Consider the following 16,739-nt stretch of genomic DNA (forward strand, 5'->3'; position numbering starts at 1 on the left):
TTTGGAAACCGCGTAGAACAAAATCTAGCTGTTGATATGTACCGGTAGTAGTAACATTGGGACATTTAGGAGTGTCCCTCTGGTTGGGGGTGGCATCACTTGCTTGTAAGAAAGGGGCACCAGAGGTTATCAACGTGGCGACCACGAAGGTCTCCTAGTTGAGTCTAACATTTGTCAGGCTCTGCATTTTCATTTATCTTATCTGACCTCCTTTGGTCATTTTTTAAATTAACAATTTGCTTTACGTCGCACCGACATTTTTTTTTTCTAGTTGCTTTACGTCGCACCGACACAGATAGGTCTTATGGCGATGATGGGACAGGGAAGGACTAGGAGTTGGAAGGAAGTGGCCGTGGCCTTAATTAAGGTACAGCCCCAGCATTTGCCTGGTGTGAAAATGGGAAACCGCGGAAAACCATTTTCAGGGCTGCCGACAGTGGGGTTCGAACCTACTATCTCCCGAATACTGGATACTGGCCGCACTTAAGCGACTGCAGCTATTGAGCTCGGTCACCGACATCTTATGGCGACGATGGGATAGGAAAGAGCTAGGAGTGGGAAGCAAGCGACTCTGACCTCAATTTAGGAACACGTGTGAAAATGGGATACCAGGGGAAAGCATATTTAGGGCTGCCGACAGTGGGGTTCGAACCAACTATCTCCCGAAAGCAGAGGATGGCAGCCTAATTCCTCTTTAAACAAGTATCACAAGCGACAGTTTGTCAGTTTGAGTGTTCAATTCAGTTCAAAGCAATAATACAGAGTGAAAGAATGTTTAGTGCACAGAGGAAAAATTGAGACCATGATTATATCCACTGTATTTGCCGAACAGCTGCATCACTTCCACACAAGCTTCAATGAGTATTTTTATACAAATCCGCGAGAAGAGTGCAAGGAGAACTTCCAAGAAATGAAGAGTATTTAAGAATATTTAGAAGTAAATACTGGACAATACAGACTAGCGGTAACGGAACTGAATGCAGCCACCTCAACTTCTCATGTCATGCAACGAACCCGAAGACGAGCCGACGTTAAACGAAACAACCCGAATACACACGAACACGGTCCCGTGACGCAAATTTTATAGCGGCTACATATTCCCTGCAAGAATAAATGTTACAGAATGACCGTTTTGTAAACCAATTTCCGTGAAAATAAGAGAGAGTGGAATGAGAAATGCTGAGGCTTTTCCTCTCACTGTTTATCACAACATGAAGAAGCAATACTGAATAAGAAGAGAGATCATTAACGCATTGAAACGTCACATGAGACGAACTTAATCTTACATTATGAAAACTTAATAGTTCCACCCCTTGGCTCGAGTTAGTTTATTAGATTAAGTGAAAAATAAGGCTTCATGATATGGAAGTACAGAATCCCTGCAAAATACACTCTGTGGTTTTCTTTGGCATATTCTATTGCTGTATGTATATATGTACGTCTGTAGACCTATGTTATCGTCGCCATAAGACCTATCTGTGTCAGAGCGACGTAAAGCCCCTAGCAAAAAAAAAAAAAAGACCTATGTAGGAAGACTAACACATAAGCACCCAGTCCCCGAGCTAGAATAATTAAGATGATGTTGTTGGTTTACGCCCCGCCAACAACTTTTACGGTTTTCGGAGACGCCGACGTGCCGGAATTTACGCCCGCAGGAGTTCTTTAAAGTCCCAGTAAATCTACCGACGAGACTGACTTATTTGACCATCTTCAAATACCACCGCACAGAAGACCAACCCTTTACCATCCGAGCTACTCAGCCCGGCTAACAGAATAAAGTAGAAGTTGATAAAATCTCCGACCCGGCTGAGAATCGAATTCGGGGGCCTTTTAACCGAAGGCAGTGAGCCGAACAAGAAAGTTCGGAAGAAGCAGTCCAGAACACAGCAAACTTCATACAACTTCTGCTTCTCCCAATACTCGCTCTAGTGCTAGAACAACTAAATTCTGTTTAAGAAAACCAGTCCTTCGAAGTAGTTCACTGAATTATGAATTACTAAAGTGACCTGATTCAGGGCTAAAAGTGCTTCGTACAAGCGGTCACCAGAAATGAGCGATTATAGCAGTATGTGTTGTTCGACAACTCACAGGAATAATGTACAGTATATCCCGGCACGTAGCTTACTTCACCTGGAACTTTTATGCATGACGGCGGTGGTTCGAAATACCTGCCATGGGAACGTAAGGCAGCCGCTCTTTCTCGTAGTTTTTCCTCGAGCCGTGAAAATGGCACAACTACACTCTTCTCCTGCTGGGGTTAGTTCACCGTCTTTTGGAAGTCTGCCTATAATCAGAACATCGGTTGAAAAATAACACTGCAATCTAGGGTGTCATAAATTTTCGAGTCACATCTGATTTTTCTGAAGAAAGTTTATAATATTCCATGGATCGCGATGCTGACGGATAGTCTAAAACTCGTATCTCAGAGGTACTGGGTTACAGTTACTGTTTGAGAAATGATCTATGCACTACTCTCTATTCGCATAGAAGACAGCGTTAATAGTTCATTGGCTTCCCACCCAAAAGACAGAGGTTCGATCGCTGGTGGAGGAGATTTCTGATTTCTGCGACAAAATGACGACATCGGCCTCTTGTAACAATTACTGACGAAGAAGAGTTCTAACCGCTCGAGAAATAGTTAGGGGAATGAAGGGCGGGACAAATGTCATGGACATACCTCACAAATGTGAGTTGGAGTCGGAAGAGAACATGAAATGACCAGAATAGGTTGGCTGGAAAATGTGAAAAAGATGAGTCTGGCATAAGTAAATGACAGGTCTAATGCCCGAGTCGGTTGCAGCGGTTTGAACACGATACTGTATGTCTTCAAAAGCAAGCCGATAGGTGGAAAGTGGGCCGAAGGGTATAAATTAATCTCTTATTTCAAAATGTGCAGAAAAGATTCAGAATCAAATCTTACTTTCGTGCGTGGAGAACGGATTTACTCAATAATTAAACAAGTTAATAACATTTTTGTGGAATTTCATTACTTCAAGTCTGGGTCATAGGAAGTTTAATAGTAACCCCCCACCTCACACAGCGCTTTCTGTCAACATCACTGTTCGTTCCCTCCAACAAGAAAAGAAGAGAAATATAGTTTATTAAAAATTAGAAATCTCTATAATATTAATTAATAATTTATAAACTTGTTTCTTCATCAATAAATGCATTTTCTTGAAGAAATTCAATAAATTGTCGATCGAAACAACGAATATAATGCGAATGCAGAGCCCTCTGTTTGACGCGGGAAATGGTTAGTTTGAAGGTCAGGCAGAACATGCGCAGCTCTGGTCTCTTTCACTTGTGCGTTAGTAAGCGGCGGATGTGTACGTGAGCTCTCCGGCATAAACTGGAATTTTGTTAGATTTCAAGTGAAAATCTATTCTAATTTTTCTATAAACAATGGCAGATACCAAAACCGAAACAAAGTAAGTGAAGTTTGTATTTGTATATTACGTAGTTTCAGGAATATATATACTTTAATTGTTTTAGCCTTTGTTTTGGCGGGCGGGTAGCCGAAGATGGCGTGATGCAGATTATTCGAAAATGAACTATTAATTAGCGATAATTAATGATTACGGTTGTTAGATTTTGTATCATTGTTAGTAGATTTCGTTATTCTAGCGAGTGCATCTGAATTTCTGTTGCCAACACACCCATAGTATTGATCGCCATTCTGTTCAGCGCTTGTCGCGTAGAGTCGTGCGGGTGGCGAGTTATGTCGCCGCTCGACGGTGGAAGCCTGAACTTTCGCATGGGGAGTTCATGTTTAAGTTATTATAACATATACGAAATTATTTGTAGTACGGAGTTCCGAAAACAAATCGAACCTAATTTCGCGCGGTTTAGTTTCCAGTAGTGCCACTAGAGTGGCTAGGGATTTACCAACTTGTAGATCAGAAGTAGTTTCAAACAAATGTTGTGGAGGTATCACTTGGTATACTTTTTTTATTGTAACCTTTGCAAAATTGTTTCTGTAAATTTGCAGTGTTCTGTTAGCATACGTTATCTAGAGTATGTACCTGTATTTTATGAAGATCAGTATTCTATTTGAAAATTCAAATGTAGGGGGAGATTTCTTCAGAGCTATTGGTTATGTTATCCTTACTACGCAACTCAAGTTGGGGATTTGTTTGCGAGTGGCAGTTTTAAAGTCCCTACATTCTGCCGCATGTGAATTTTTGTTTAAAATTGTATATTATGTTCACTATGTTGCTTTCTCTTGTTCTGTCCTGTGCCATTCATTGGTGCTTTATTTCGTGCTGTGACTTTTTTTGACAGGTTACTTTTGAATCACTAACAATTTGATCTCACAGATGAAGATTGTGTTGTAGAATTTTTGAAAAAAATGCTAATTATTTACAGAGTTAAACTGCAACAAATGAATGGCAAATTTTAAAAATGTTTGGCAGTGTGGGTATCTTGGAAGTTTTCCAAAGTACTCTGTGCCCATCAGCATGAATTATGTGATGTTATAATTATTCTTTTGTTGCAGGATGACTGATGTGATTTTAAGTGTTTTTAGCCTAGGAACAGTTTATTTTCAAACTGTGACAAAGACAGGACGTGACTACTGCTCTTGCAGTCGCTTTTGCAAATCATTTTCATGGTTTCCTGGCTATCAAGTAAGCTGGAAATGGCTTTGTATGAAACCCAAGATATTCATGGTTAGGATCATAATCATTATATTTGTCATTTTAATTCTCATCCTTGCAGCATGAATTAATGTCATTTCAAAGTGATGTAGGTTTATAACTGATGTTCAAGAAAATTCTTTTAAATGTATTTCAGAATTTGAATTTTGCTTAGTACTTAGTTATTTCATTGGTAAATACTTGTTCATCAAAAATTGAGGATAAGGGAGTTAAGTCTGGTTTCTAATGACTTCTAGGGAAACCACTGTCACTTCCCCAGAGAAGAAGAAGGTGGAGGAGAAAGTGGGGAATGTAGATGAAGATTCTAAAGCTTCTGAAAATGGAGTTGAGAAGCCAAAGGAAAATGGCACTGTAGATGAGAAGGATGGTGCAGAAGATTCAAAAGATTCCAAGGAAAATGGAGATTCAACAGGTAATTTCTGTTCATTGCAGAAAGCCTTTTCTAGCATCGAGCCCTTAATTCTTTCATAAAGTCCTTGATAGTTATGTTACACGCTGGATTTTTTAATTTGATCACTTCTTGTGTCTCTTGTGCTACATTGACTGAAGTTTGATACAGTAACTTGCTGTAGTTATTTTTGTAAATTGATCCATTCTCGAGAGGGAAAACCATTATACATTTAGCACTTGTGTATAAAATTTGAAACGATACACTTGTACTTTCAGGTATATCTTTCATTTCAGCTAGTTACAAAATTATATTAAAGGAGTAAGTATTCAAACTGGAGAACTTGTTACTCCTGATTTCAAAATGCTATGTGTAACTTTTCTGGCGATGCTTTGGCCAGTGTAAGTGTGCAGGATGATTTTGTCTTAGTGCAACTTGGTCCTGCTTTTCGTGAATATTTGGCCAGGTGGTAATGTGAAAAACAGGTATGTGTTTTTCTCTTAACCTACATTTAATGGTCTAGTCGATCTAAGGAAACTGTTCATAATCCATTTTCATGGTTAGAGTATAGCAAACTTGTCCTTCGTTTCAAAATGAAACTTAAATTACGTACAATACACGCTGCTGCAAAACATATCTATTTTGGAAATGAACTTTAAAAAATCTTTGTGTTTATAGGAGTGTGGTAGCTAAGGGTAGGGACTCTACCAACCTGCCTTCAAAACATTTACTTAACTGATGGAATGTTTTATATCATGCAAGATTTTCCATTCCACTTGTTGGGAATACAGTACTAGTTTCATCTGAAATTTGTATGGTATGTTGCAGCTCCTAAAATTCTGTTCTGATGGGTTAAGATTGCTTCTGTGAGAAATGACTTAAAAAAAAAAAGATTCCCTTCATCCCTGGATAGGCTCTTTACCTCTTGCAGTTAAGATCTGTAGAATTCTGCTGAGGGAATCGTGACAATGTTTTGTTCTATGACATGGGCAACAGACTGGAAGTTTAGAGGAGTCATGTGCTTGTAGCCAGTATTTGTGATTAATGTATTTGAATGTGTAGTGTATAATTGTAGGAGCCTGTTTGTCTTGGCTGTCCTGTTAGTTCTATCCTGTCATATGTCAGGTATTGCAACATTTTGAACTGTTACATTTTCTGTAACTCAAAAGTACAGTTGTATGAAGTGGAAAAGGAACTGTTCTGATTGTTCATCTATGGCTAAAGCTAGGAACTCCTAACAGGTTTGTAGAAACATGGGAGAGTATTTTGTTTAGAATTGTATGGATTCAAGCAGCAGGTAACCTTTTCATAACAGGCCTAGTTAGTTTTGAAAAAAATTGAGCGAATTGTCTTTAAGTGGATAGGGTCTCGTAACCGTGACCTGCATTCGAGAGATAAGGGTTTGATCCTTGCTGTCAAGCAACCCAAAATGATTTCCAGTATTCACATAGGGCAAAATAAGTCTTTGGGAAGACTTCCTTGTCGGTCCGATATAAAACTAATTTAAAACGTGGCTGTTCTATTCAACGTGCAAGTTTAATCCCTACAGACACCACTTGAAGCACATGTATTAGCTACTGCATGACTGTCTTGTTTATTTCCTGGCTCCTTTGTGAGCACTTGCAACGAACTGTTAACGGCAACAGTTACTCGTGGAGGTTGTGACAGCAAGAAGTTCAGGTCTGCGCACATCTGGGCTTGTTACTAAAAACCATCAGCCTAGCACACGAGGGGTGTTTAGCAAAGAGCCTTTCGACGGGTGTGTCCCTGGCCTGCATAGAGAGGGCTGTTTCGTGTCTGCCATTGGCTCTCATTCTTCAGGATTTCTGGTGCGATGTTGGTAACTGTATGCGTGTTGATTTCTCTGAATGTCATTTTGTATGTTATTTCAGCCAGTGGGAGAGTAAACAGTGGTATGCAAATTATTTAGACTACTGTAGTAAGTAATTATACTTTTGAGGGTGGATTGGTGGGGTCCCAGCCTGCCTCCCAGAAGTACATATTTACTTTCATGACTGCCATTCTCCATTGCTAGAATAGCTATTAGCATTGCTATTGGCCAACGTATAATTGAATATAGTCATTTCCCATCGTACATTGTCACCATTCCACGTAGAAAAAAATGCTCACTTTGATGACAGTTGGCCGTGACGACATTAAATGCACTGCTGTCTCAATCTACTTTGTAACTATCAGTTATGCTAAATTAATTTGGCAAAAGGTCGGTAACTACAATTTTTCAGCGCACACTTTTCTAGGCGCGATCCCACTGCCGTTTTTCTCTCGCTGACTTCTTGCGATGGTCGTGATCGTGCGTTGGACAGCTGTCAACTGTTCATCTAAAGAACTAGTCCTATAGAGCAGCGGTGCTACTTTTGAATTTACAAATCTGACAAAGCCGTTGGTCTGGATTGGTTAGGTCCGGTTAGTGACAAAGCCATCGGACTGTGATCAAGCAAAGGGGCCCCCAGGTTTGGCCCACAAAGCAGCTTGTAGTTCTCTAGCATTTCGTACGGTGATGTCGGCTAGTGACAAAGCCATTGGTCTGGATTGGTGCTGTATGCTCCTGTACATTAAGAGGAATTGAATAGAGAATTCTTGTTCTGTATTGTACATTGTTTACAGATTGCATTCAGTTGTGTATTTATTGTACGTGGATTGGTAACGGAATTAATTTTACTTGATTGCTGGGAGTAACATGTCCGATTGTCTCTCACCCAATGGAAATGCTGCGTAGTTAAGTGATGAACAGTGACGCAGGATAAATTGTATTAGGTTATAAAAGTACTTCTGGGGGATGGCGGGTGGGTTCTTGGCTAGTCCTAGTGCAGCGGTGTTGCTTTTGAATTTATGAATCTCGTGACAGTCGTTAGTCTGGATCAAGCAAAGGGGGTCAGGGGGAGTAAGTCCTCAGGTTAGAAGCGGCCCTAGGCCTCTTAGTATTCCGCGTGTCGCCTCCATTGGTTTGGGCAGTTGTGTATTTCTTGTGCGCGGGTTGGTAACGGAATTCATTTTACTTCATTGCTTAGAGCGACGTATCTTGTCTTACCCAATGGAAATGCTGGTACGTAGTTAGGCGATGGACTATGGCGGGTGATACCTTGTATTAGGTTAAAAACAATTACTTCCAGAGGACTGCGGGTGGGTTCTTAACTGTCGCAGTGAACACATCTCTCCTCTAAAAGGTATTCCAATTAAGATTTCCAACATTACATCCTTATCATGCTGTGAAAGTAATGCAAGTCTTACTGAATTTCTACCCTTTATTGTTGCTAGCGCCTTCCTCAGTTGCCCACATGATCCCATCTGTAGGGTCTTTTTCTGAATTTATGTATTGTTACTGATTTCTTTGGTTTTTAGTTTTGTGTGCCAATTTGTAATCCCATTTTAATGTATCACACATGATTTCTTCATGCTTGGGCATAAAGCATGTATGTATATCACCATTGTTTTACTGACGTATATGCCAAGTGAAGTGAGGCGTAAGGTGTTATTGTAGAGCAGACAGTAGTTTCTACATATGTTCCAGGAATTTGGTGACTGTTGAAGGAGGTGGTATGGAAAATGTTGCACAATTGCAGATATTTTTCTACAGAAGGAAATATATTTTTAGGACCAACTTGGTTCATTATACATCATTAGTCCAGCCCGTGGACCGCTATTCACAGACGCGTAACGACTGTCGTTTGTTTTCTCGCTCGCGGCCTTCTTGGAAAGGATGTTCTGCAGCAGTGCTCAGTGCTGCCAACCTCTGTACTTAGGAACTATGCTTCGAATTGTTCCGCGGACTTAGGCCCCTAGTTTCGTATACGGTTAGGACAGGATCTAGGCAAGACTATTGGTCTTGACGGTTAGGATTCTTGCCGTGGACAAGACCATTGGTCTGGATGGTTAGAAGCGGCGTTAGGCCCCTAGTTTCGTATACGATTTGCGCTTTTATTGTGCTGCGGTTGGTAACGGATCATCAACATACTTGACGGGAAGGTGATCACGTGCCACTTTACATTGGCCAATAAGAATAAAAGTACCTACTTCAGAAATGAACATGGCGTGTAATAATCTTTATTAGGTTATAAAAGTAAATGTGCTATTTGGGGCAGAATGGTGGGTTCCTGGACATCGCAAAGAACACATTTCTCCTCTGAGACACTCTCATAGTAAGATTTCACTAATTCCACTAACTTGTAACATTACAAGTAACATTACAAATTACGCTGGTCTACGGGCTGCACTAATGCCTATTTTCTTTCTGGGGCAAAGGGAAAGATTTTACCCTGCATTTTATATGAAAGTTCTATGCTTAATCTTGAAGATGGTGGTGTGTGATCTGTGGATAAATTGGAAATGGTGTGCATTTCTTGGGTGTGGACATAGTTTCTCAGAATCTGTAATATTTTAATTATATCATGTTACATTTGTCAGTTGGCCTTAGCATCATTTACTTGTAACTATAGTACGTGCAGAGTGAGGAGAGGGTAACATTTGAGTAATAGCTTTTTAAATTTACTCATATTTGCTGCAAGTTACCAAGGAATAGTTTTTAGAGCATTTGAGAATGACATTTTACTTAATGAAGACTAGAGATGTAATCTTGAGGTTTGACAACCCATGCGTTTATTTTTTTTTCTAATGCAGTGAAAATTTGCTATCTTCTGACTTGATGTCTTTTCTTTTGTGTTCGACCTGCTCCTATTTTGCGTTTAGGACAAATAATCTTCGATCTTGATTTGACATTTTTGACTTGTTGAATTAGTGATTCTCTATTTTGGAGGCTCTGTGGCATAAATTAGCGTTAATCCAAAGTTCAAAAGAATGCTTGCTCTCGTGTTTGACACATAAAATTCACCTATATCCAGTGTTTAGTGTGTACTCCATATTAGTGAACTGAGCCTGGATTTTGTGGTAATATATTTGGAATCTGTTCTACGTACTGCATGAATCTTTTGTCCTAATGTTTTTGGATTTGACTTCCTTTTTCTAGACTCAACGAGTGCCACAAAAAGAAAATCCGAAAGTGCGGATGCTCCCGATGGCAAGAAGGAAGGTGCCAGTCCGGAGAAGAAGGCTAAGTTAGACGAGAAGGTGGAAGAATCGGCAACAGCGAATGGCGAAGCCGAGGCGGTCGCTTAAACTTGCACAATGTGAAAGTTGAATGGTTCAGTTCTTTATTGTTGCGAGTGTGTGTTTCTAAGTGGGACCAAGTTAAATGAACAAGGTGTAAGTTTATGTTGCAGCACCCACACGAACGCCACTTCACAACATTATGCTGACTTGGTTTCCAAGCTGTGTGTGGAAGAGAAAAAGATCCGATTTGGACTGCATTTATTCATCTTCCCAACTGTGTTTTCTTTTTTTTTTTTTTACCTTAACATTCCTGCATCTCTATCTTAAGGAGTATTAAGAGTTTAGTTTTCTCACCTCGTGAAGTGAGGTGCAGTATGAGGTTATCTAGTTTATTTAAAAGCTGGTCTTTTGGTAAAAGTATGAAATCTTATTTTTTTCTGATGTAAACTTAATTTGCTATGTACTGATGCGTATGTGTCTTTCAGTTGCATACTAGTGTAAATTTTATATCTCCACTTAAGTTGTAATCAAACAAGCACCTCATGAAAATATTTTATGAAAATTAACACTTGATTTTCTCTAAGGGCAGTTCTCAAAATCCTGTGCTTGGAATCAAGGATGATTCTGTTTCAATAGATGGAAGGCTAGGAGACTTAAGAACATTTTAGTGACAACGTAAAGTGAAAATGTTGTCACGTTTACCTATTGTATGTGTTAGTTCAGGACTTAATGTTGTGGGGAACTTAACTCTGTGTTTGTAGTATTAAATAAAATTCTTGCCTACCTATCCTTTTTACAATCACTAACAATAGTAGGATCCATCTCTCCGTAGTTTGCAAGGTACAAAAGAGAAGTGTAACTTGTGTTACCGGGTAAGTGGATTATCTGCATATCTGGAACTCTGGCCATAGCTAACTAGCAGATATGTTTGGGTAGAGATGAGGCCTATCTTCCAAATTATACATGCAGCAAGATATTCAGTCTCAGGTCAACATCGAGTTAGTTAAAAATGGTAAAATAATTCTCCAAAACAGGTGTTGGCCTCTCATTTGGGTCTCGAAGATTCCTTGGTGTTTTGAGTTCCAGGTTTTGTGATTTGGTTTGTTCAGCTGTCCTGAGAATCCTGGATGACAGTGCACACTGTAAATGAATCTGCATTTCTTAATGGGGTGAATACATGACTTCAAAAGTCCAAATAAATGCTGTAGTGGTTTTTCTGCTGCCGACTGGGAGCATACGTTCTCCCCTTGAGTTTCTCAGGTAATCTGCTCACCCTGTACTTTTGAATTATGAAAGTTTTATTACACCATACTGTGTTCTTTCTTATAAATAGAAACTTTTCTATCCACTTTTTTGTATAAAACTGGTGATTTTTGTATTACTTTCTCCTGGTCCAAAAGTGATGGAGATGTGTGGTTTTAGAGTCCTAATCCTCCAGACGTATAGACATAGGTTTTACTGATCTGAAGTACAAGCAAATTTCATGCTCAGTGTTGTGCACATTTAACATGAATCATCTATATCAAGAAACTGTTAGTGCATTTAGTGGGTTAATATTTACTAATACATGTACAGAAGTATACACTGTCCTGTGTTGAAGTTTCTTTTTGATTAGTTCGTAATGGCAATAAAGAGTTAGTTTCCTGTATCTCGCATTCTTATTTTTAAAGTGCAGTGGAATGTCAATTATCTGTACTAGTAGGGACCAAACTATACTTAAATCAGTTTATTTACCAGCCTAGAAATCTCAAGTACTGCAGTACTTAAAGTATTTTGAATGTAGACATTTTGTTTAGTAGGATTTTGGAAACTTTCTTTAATGGAAGTCTTTTTTTTTGTATTTTTAATTGCACCTTCAGCTGACATTTGTTGGAAAGTGCACTACTTTGTAGTTGTCAACTTTGTTCAAAATTTCAGTAGATGGATGACTGCATTGTCAGGAAATAGTATCACTTCATTTTATTTTTCCCTTTCATTTCACATTTAAAACTCAGAAAATTTTAGAATGTATCCATACATTTTTAATGCTTTATTAGCAATAGCTAAGTTTTTAAAGCATAGACTTCGACATGTTGGGTGATTGTTGTTCCACTGTGTTTGAACCTTTTCCTTTCAGTGTAGCGAACCATTGCATGATTCGGATTACACAGCTGTGAGTTTGTGTTCAGATTGGAGTGGGGTTCGAATCCCACTGGTGTTGGGTCTGAAGATGGTTTCCCATTTTCACACCAGGGGCTGTACATTTATAAGGCCATTACAGTTTCCTTTCCCAATCCTAGCCCTTTTCTGTCCTTCGGTAACTGATGAACTACGAAAAGAAATTGTGTTATGAATGCTCCCTATAATCTTGTTAAACTGTTGCTGTGCTTCAATAGTTTCCCATGGGACTTATTAGTGATGGGCAATCTGAGAGGGGAGTCTCAAGATTTCTGAACATTGGCGCAAGCAACTGTTTATCTGTCTCTAGCATTGTCTTCACATTGTGGTGAGCAGCGAGTTGTAGGCCTACAGGTGGACGGAGCTGAATGTTTGTGCCGAGTATTGTGAATAGTGATGGGCAACGCTCTAGACTCTAGAGACTGACGTCGCAGATCTCGAGACCGATCCTCCTGTAGTGCAAGCTGTGCGACGTATCAGTAAGTAGTGATGGGCAGTCTGAGACGAGGTCTCGAGACTAGCGCAGGCATTATTTCTCGCGAGAAATCTCGAGCGTTGTCCCCACAATGTGCGGCGAGCAGCGTGTCATAGGCCTGCAGGTAGTCGGAGCTGAATGTTGTTTGTTCCGAATATGCGAATAGCCAACCACGGGCCTTCTCGTTTTCGTAAATATGTGTCAACCAGCGACTAGGGCTTTCGTTTATACCGAGGTCTATTTTGAAGAAGTATAACATAATTATGAAGGATACGCATTCAGGCATTGTATGCACTGGTAGGTGCACGAATGTGTGGTTTAAGTACAGAACCTGACGGCTACTGTAGGTACACGTAACTGGATGCTAGAGGCGTGCATTATTCGAACTCGAGACGACGCAAGATGCACCTTGCTGCATATGCAACCACCATTACGCATGAGTGGAATGTGTAATCTAAATTGCTATAGGGTATTCGCGTCGTAATTAGGTAAGTACTTCGATATATGACGGTGCAATGTTAACTGTCGAATTGTACGCGACAACTTGAAGACTGTCCGAAACGCAACGTAAGTTGTGGATATGTTATTTAAGAGGTGTCACATAGCACAGCCCACTGTGTTGCTTATTCAAAAGAAGTAAAATACATCGGCAGAAATACTTCTGGGATGATCTGGTACTTACAAACGCATAATATCAATGAATCGTCACAGAACACCTCCGGCCCGGTCTGAATCATAAGAAACTACCCTGTCAACGATTGTGAGGCATGCATGTAGAATTACATCCTAATAACAATTAACAAATTATAGGGGTTATTCAGCTAAGAAGTCCACCTGACATAACTTATGAACAATTTAAGATACTGGCATTCTGTATTCACTTTCGTTAATGGTAAGGAGTTCATAGTTCAACATGTAGTGCTTTCATACGATTTTGACAAAATTTATCGTCGCACACGTTTCCATGTGAACTGTTGATGATAACTAGCAAGCTTACACTCGTAGTTACTGGGGCGTCGCACGGCTCGCAGCACACGAGAATCTGTCTCGAGAGTGTTGCCCATCACCCCTGTTACACGTTCCACTTGTGTAATGGGGGTTGCATATGTAGCAAAGCACGTCTTCCCTGTCTCAGTTTCGAATAATGCACTCCTCTAGTATCCTATATACAGTTATTCACAAAGTATGCATTGTTATTCACCTAAGATGTCCACCCCAAATAAGTCGTGAACAGTTTAAGATACTGATATTCTGTTTCCACTTTAGTTTATGGTATTAAGGGGTTCATACTTCAACATGCAGTACTTTTCCAGGCATTTGACAAAATGTATTGGCTCACACGTTTTCATAAGAGAACGTTATTTCACGCAATAACTGCCAATGATATACTGTCAAATTTACAGTCGTAGTTACTGGTATGTCGCACAGCTTGCGCTACAGGAGGATCGGTCTCGGGATTCTCGCGAGAGTCTCGATCTGCGACGTCAGTCTCGAGCGAGAGCGTTGCCTATCACTACCAGCAAGTACGACTAAACTTGATAGTATATCGTTCTCATATGAAAATGTGCGAGCCAATACATTTTATCAAAAGCCTGGAAAAGTACTGAATGTTCAACTGTGAACTCATTAATACCCTAGTGATAACTGAATGTCAATATCTTAAACTGTTCACCTGTGGATAGGATGTACGTACACCTACTTGGATACTGGAGGCGTGCATTAAATATTCAAACTTGAGACGGGGAAGATGTGGTTTGCTACAAATGCAACCCCCATTACACATAAGTGGAATGTGTAATCTAAAATGTCTGACTTTGCTCCAATTCTTTCAGCAGGGGTGATGGGCAACGCTCTCAAGACGGATTCTTGTGTTGAGACGCGACGTCCCAGTACTACGAGTGTAAGCTTGGTAGTTATCAGCAGTTCTAATTTGGAAACGTGTGCGACGATAAATTTTGTCAAAAGCCTAGGAAAGCACTGCATGTTGTACGAGCTCATTATCACCATTAATGAAAGCGAACACAATGTCAGTGTCTTAAACTGTTCAAGAGTTATTTTAGGAGGAGTTCTTAGCTGAATAACTCGTATAATTACGAATTAGGATGTAAACCTACCTGGATGTCTCACAATCGTCGGCAGGGTAGCTTCTTGTAATTCAGACCAGGTCGGAGGTGTTCTGCGACTATCCTCTTCATTTGTATTATGTGTTTTTAAGTGTTGGATCATCCCAGAAGTATTTTCTTTTGAATAAACAACACAGCAGGCTGTGCTATGTGGAATCTTCAAAATAACAAACATCCACGACTTGTTGCATTTCGGACAGTCTTCAAGTTGTCGCGTACAACTAGTACAATTTCACACTGCACCGTCATATATCGAAGTACCTAATTATGCCGGGAATACTCTATAACATTGTAAGGAATTGCATCCTTCGTCACTAAAATATCGGTAAACACAAGCAGTGGTCATATGTTATTGAATGCTGGGTCTGATAACGATGTGCACCTATCTGTCGAAAGAATTGGAACAAACTGATGCACTTTACACATTCCACTCATAAGTAATGGTGGTTGCATATGCAGCAAGGCGCATCTTGCCTTGTCCCAAGTTCGAATAATGCGTGCCTCTAGTATCCAGGTAACGTGTACCTACAGTAGCCGTCAGGTTCTGTACTTAAATCACTCATGCGTGTACCTACCAGTGCATACAGTGCCAGAATGCGTATCCTTTATAATTGTTATACTGCGTCTAAATAGAACTCTGTAAAAACGGAACGCCCTAGTCGCTTGTTAACACGTATTTACGAAATGGAGAAGGCCCGTGGTTGGCTATTCGCATACTCGGCACAAACATCATTCAGCTCAGACTACCTGTAGGCCCACGACATGCTGCTCGCCGCACAATGCGGGGACAATGCTCTTGTGCTAGTCTCGAGAAATCTCGAGACCTAGTCTCAGACTGCCCATTACTAGCGAATAGCCAACCACGGGCATTGTATGCAGCGGCAAGTATGAGCGAGTAGGCTAAGAAACTGATGGCTTCTGAAGGTGTACAGACCCCACATCAATTTCACCAGTGCTTGTGTTTACAGACAGGGTCATAATCGTCATTGTTGACAAACTCGTTTCCCAGGTGTGGTATGAGCCCCTTTCATTTTCTGTCCATGAACCATTCTTTGTTCACAATATGCTTCCAATCCTGTCCTCGCTCCTCTACATCCTTCTTCACTCTGTCCATTTTTCTCTAGGTCTGCCCACCGGTCTCTTTCATACTCCTTTCTTGCAGACCTGCCCCCTATGGGTGGGGGAAGCAGATGAATTCACCCACGGTATCCCCTGCCTGTCGCAAGAGGCGACCAAGGGATGATCCAATTAGAACCATGAAACTACTTGTACCATCATGCAGGGAACACCATGGGATGCATTTACCTGCGCGTAGTACGACTTGGGTAAGCATTAGGTTTGGGATTAGTAGAGACAGTGTGAATCAGGATGTGGGTTCTACAGTACCTGCGATTCGTACACCTAGATGAGCTACACCATGGTTATGCCTTACCTGTGCTCAGTTCCCACTATGTGAGGAACTCCACTGGATAGTAAGGGTCCCTGTGGTTAGTCCACTTATGTGAGAAACGCCATAGGTTTGCGTTGCCTGCAAATGGTGCCGCAATATGCAAAACACTATAGGTCTGTTACCTGTGTGCATTACACTACCTGTGAATAGTACCACAATGTGGAATACCACGAGTCTACGCTACTTTTGATTAGTACCGAAACATTACACATAGCATGGTTCTACTTTCCTAGCGATAAATACCATTATGAGGTGCTGATGACCTGGATTTTGGACCAGTTCTATACGCATAATCGATTCAGTATCGTGCTATAGAAGCAGTCCCTTGGTCAGTAATACTATTCTACGCCAGCTCTGCATGTGTGGCACTGGGTTGGTTCCACTGATCGTTAAATTTATATCCATCCGTCCATTCATTCTTCGTCCT

At 40.5% G+C, this 16,739-nt stretch overlaps 1 protein-coding gene across 1 annotated transcript; it reads left to right on the forward strand.

The window, feature by feature from the left end:
* The first annotated feature begins 3,271 nt into the window (after positions 1 to 3,271).
* Positions 3,272 to 11,755, forward strand: LOC136866589 (uncharacterized protein DDB_G0286299). Its single transcript, XM_067143692.2, has 3 exons — positions 3,272 to 3,428; positions 4,892 to 5,067; positions 10,025 to 11,755. Exons 1-3 carry the CDS (start codon positions 3,403 to 3,405, stop codon positions 10,171 to 10,173), a joined length of 351 nt encoding a protein of 116 aa, XP_066999793.1. The 5' UTR covers positions 3,272 to 3,402; the 3' UTR covers positions 10,174 to 11,755.
* The last annotated feature ends 4,984 nt before the right edge of the window (positions 11,756 to 16,739 follow it).

The sequence above is a fragment of the Anabrus simplex genome, chromosome 3 (assembly GCF_040414725.1).
Source record: "Anabrus simplex isolate iqAnaSimp1 chromosome 3, ASM4041472v1, whole genome shotgun sequence".
Taxonomy (NCBI): domain Eukaryota; kingdom Metazoa; phylum Arthropoda; class Insecta; order Orthoptera; family Tettigoniidae; genus Anabrus; species Anabrus simplex.